This window comes from Topomyia yanbarensis, chromosome 2 (assembly GCF_030247195.1).
Source record: "Topomyia yanbarensis strain Yona2022 chromosome 2, ASM3024719v1, whole genome shotgun sequence".
Taxonomy (NCBI): Eukaryota; Metazoa; Arthropoda; class Insecta; order Diptera; family Culicidae; genus Topomyia; species Topomyia yanbarensis.
In genome coordinates this window covers 104509934-104510979 of record NC_080671.1, presented here as the reverse complement: position 1 = coordinate 104510979, position 1046 = coordinate 104509934, and the positions used below count along the sequence as shown (strand labels likewise).

Genomic DNA, 1046 nt, shown 5'->3' with positions numbered 1-1046 from the left:
ATTATACTACCACTGAAACTACGACGACGAGCGTTGAATATTGCGCACCGTGGCCACCCCGGGATTATAGTCATGCGTCGTAATCTGCGACAATATGTGGCCTTGTATGGATAGCGATGTCTGCAGTACCGTAAAAGAGTGTGTTGGATGTATACTATACATTGTATAGTTGTTAGTAGTATATATACTATACATTGTATAGCTGTTAGTAGTCTAAACCCATCTGAACCCATGAGTCGTAAGGCAATGCTAGAAAGAGCTTGGCAAGCGATTGCCATTGACTTTTTATCAGCCAAAGAGTTTGCTACTTTCCAAGTCGTAGTGGATTACTACAGCCGATATCTCGATGTGATGGAGATGAAGAGCACGACTGCATCTAGCCCGATCGAAGCGCTTGCGAGGATTTTCAAAGAACATACGTATCCTGAATCAATTCGTTCGGACAACGGTCCGCCGTTCACAAGCGAACAATTTTCTCAATATTGTGCTAGCAGAAACATTAAGTTAGTTAAAACTATATCTTATTGGCTTCAGATGAATGGTTTGGTGGAAAGGCAGAACCAGGGGATTTTGAAGACACTACGGATTTCGAAGGCCCTCAAATCAGACTGGAGGAAGAGTTTAGACAAGTACGTGTATATGTATAACACTACTCCTCATTCAGTTACGGAGAAAGCTCCTTTGGAGTTCCTAACTGGACGGCCGGTTGAAGACCTGTTGCCGTCATTGCGGACAGATCTCCATTGGAACCGAGATGAAGATATTCGAGAAAACGATGCGATAAAGAACATGCAAGAGATGATATATTCGGATCATCGAAGGCATGCAAAAGATTCGGTGTCGTAATGATGGCGAGTTACGAATACGACAAACTCGAGCCGAATTTTAAAATGGAAAAGTTTACCATACCCGAGCGATCCGGCAATGATACGACAATCGTCAAGGAAGACGAAGTGAAATACCGGCGACCAGTTGCTCACCTGAAAAGGTGACCGTCTACGACATTAACTTCCAATCTCTCTGATTCTTTCACAGATTTCCAGCAA

The 1046-nt window shown here is 43.3% G+C and overlaps 1 protein-coding gene across 1 annotated transcript; it reads left to right on the top strand.

Moving 5' to 3' along the window:
- Positions 1 to 246: 246 nt before the first annotated feature.
- Positions 247 to 846, top strand: LOC131679640 (uncharacterized protein K02A2.6-like). Its single transcript, XM_058960370.1, has one exon. It carries the CDS (start codon positions 247 to 249, stop codon positions 844 to 846), a length of 600 nt encoding a protein of 199 aa, XP_058816353.1.
- Positions 847 to 1046: the final 200 nt, after the last annotated feature.

Coding starts and splice junctions, on each gene's coding strand:
- LOC131679640 (XM_058960370.1), top strand. CDS start 247: ATGCTAGAAAGAGCTTGGCAAGCGATTGCCATTGACTTTTTATCAGCC.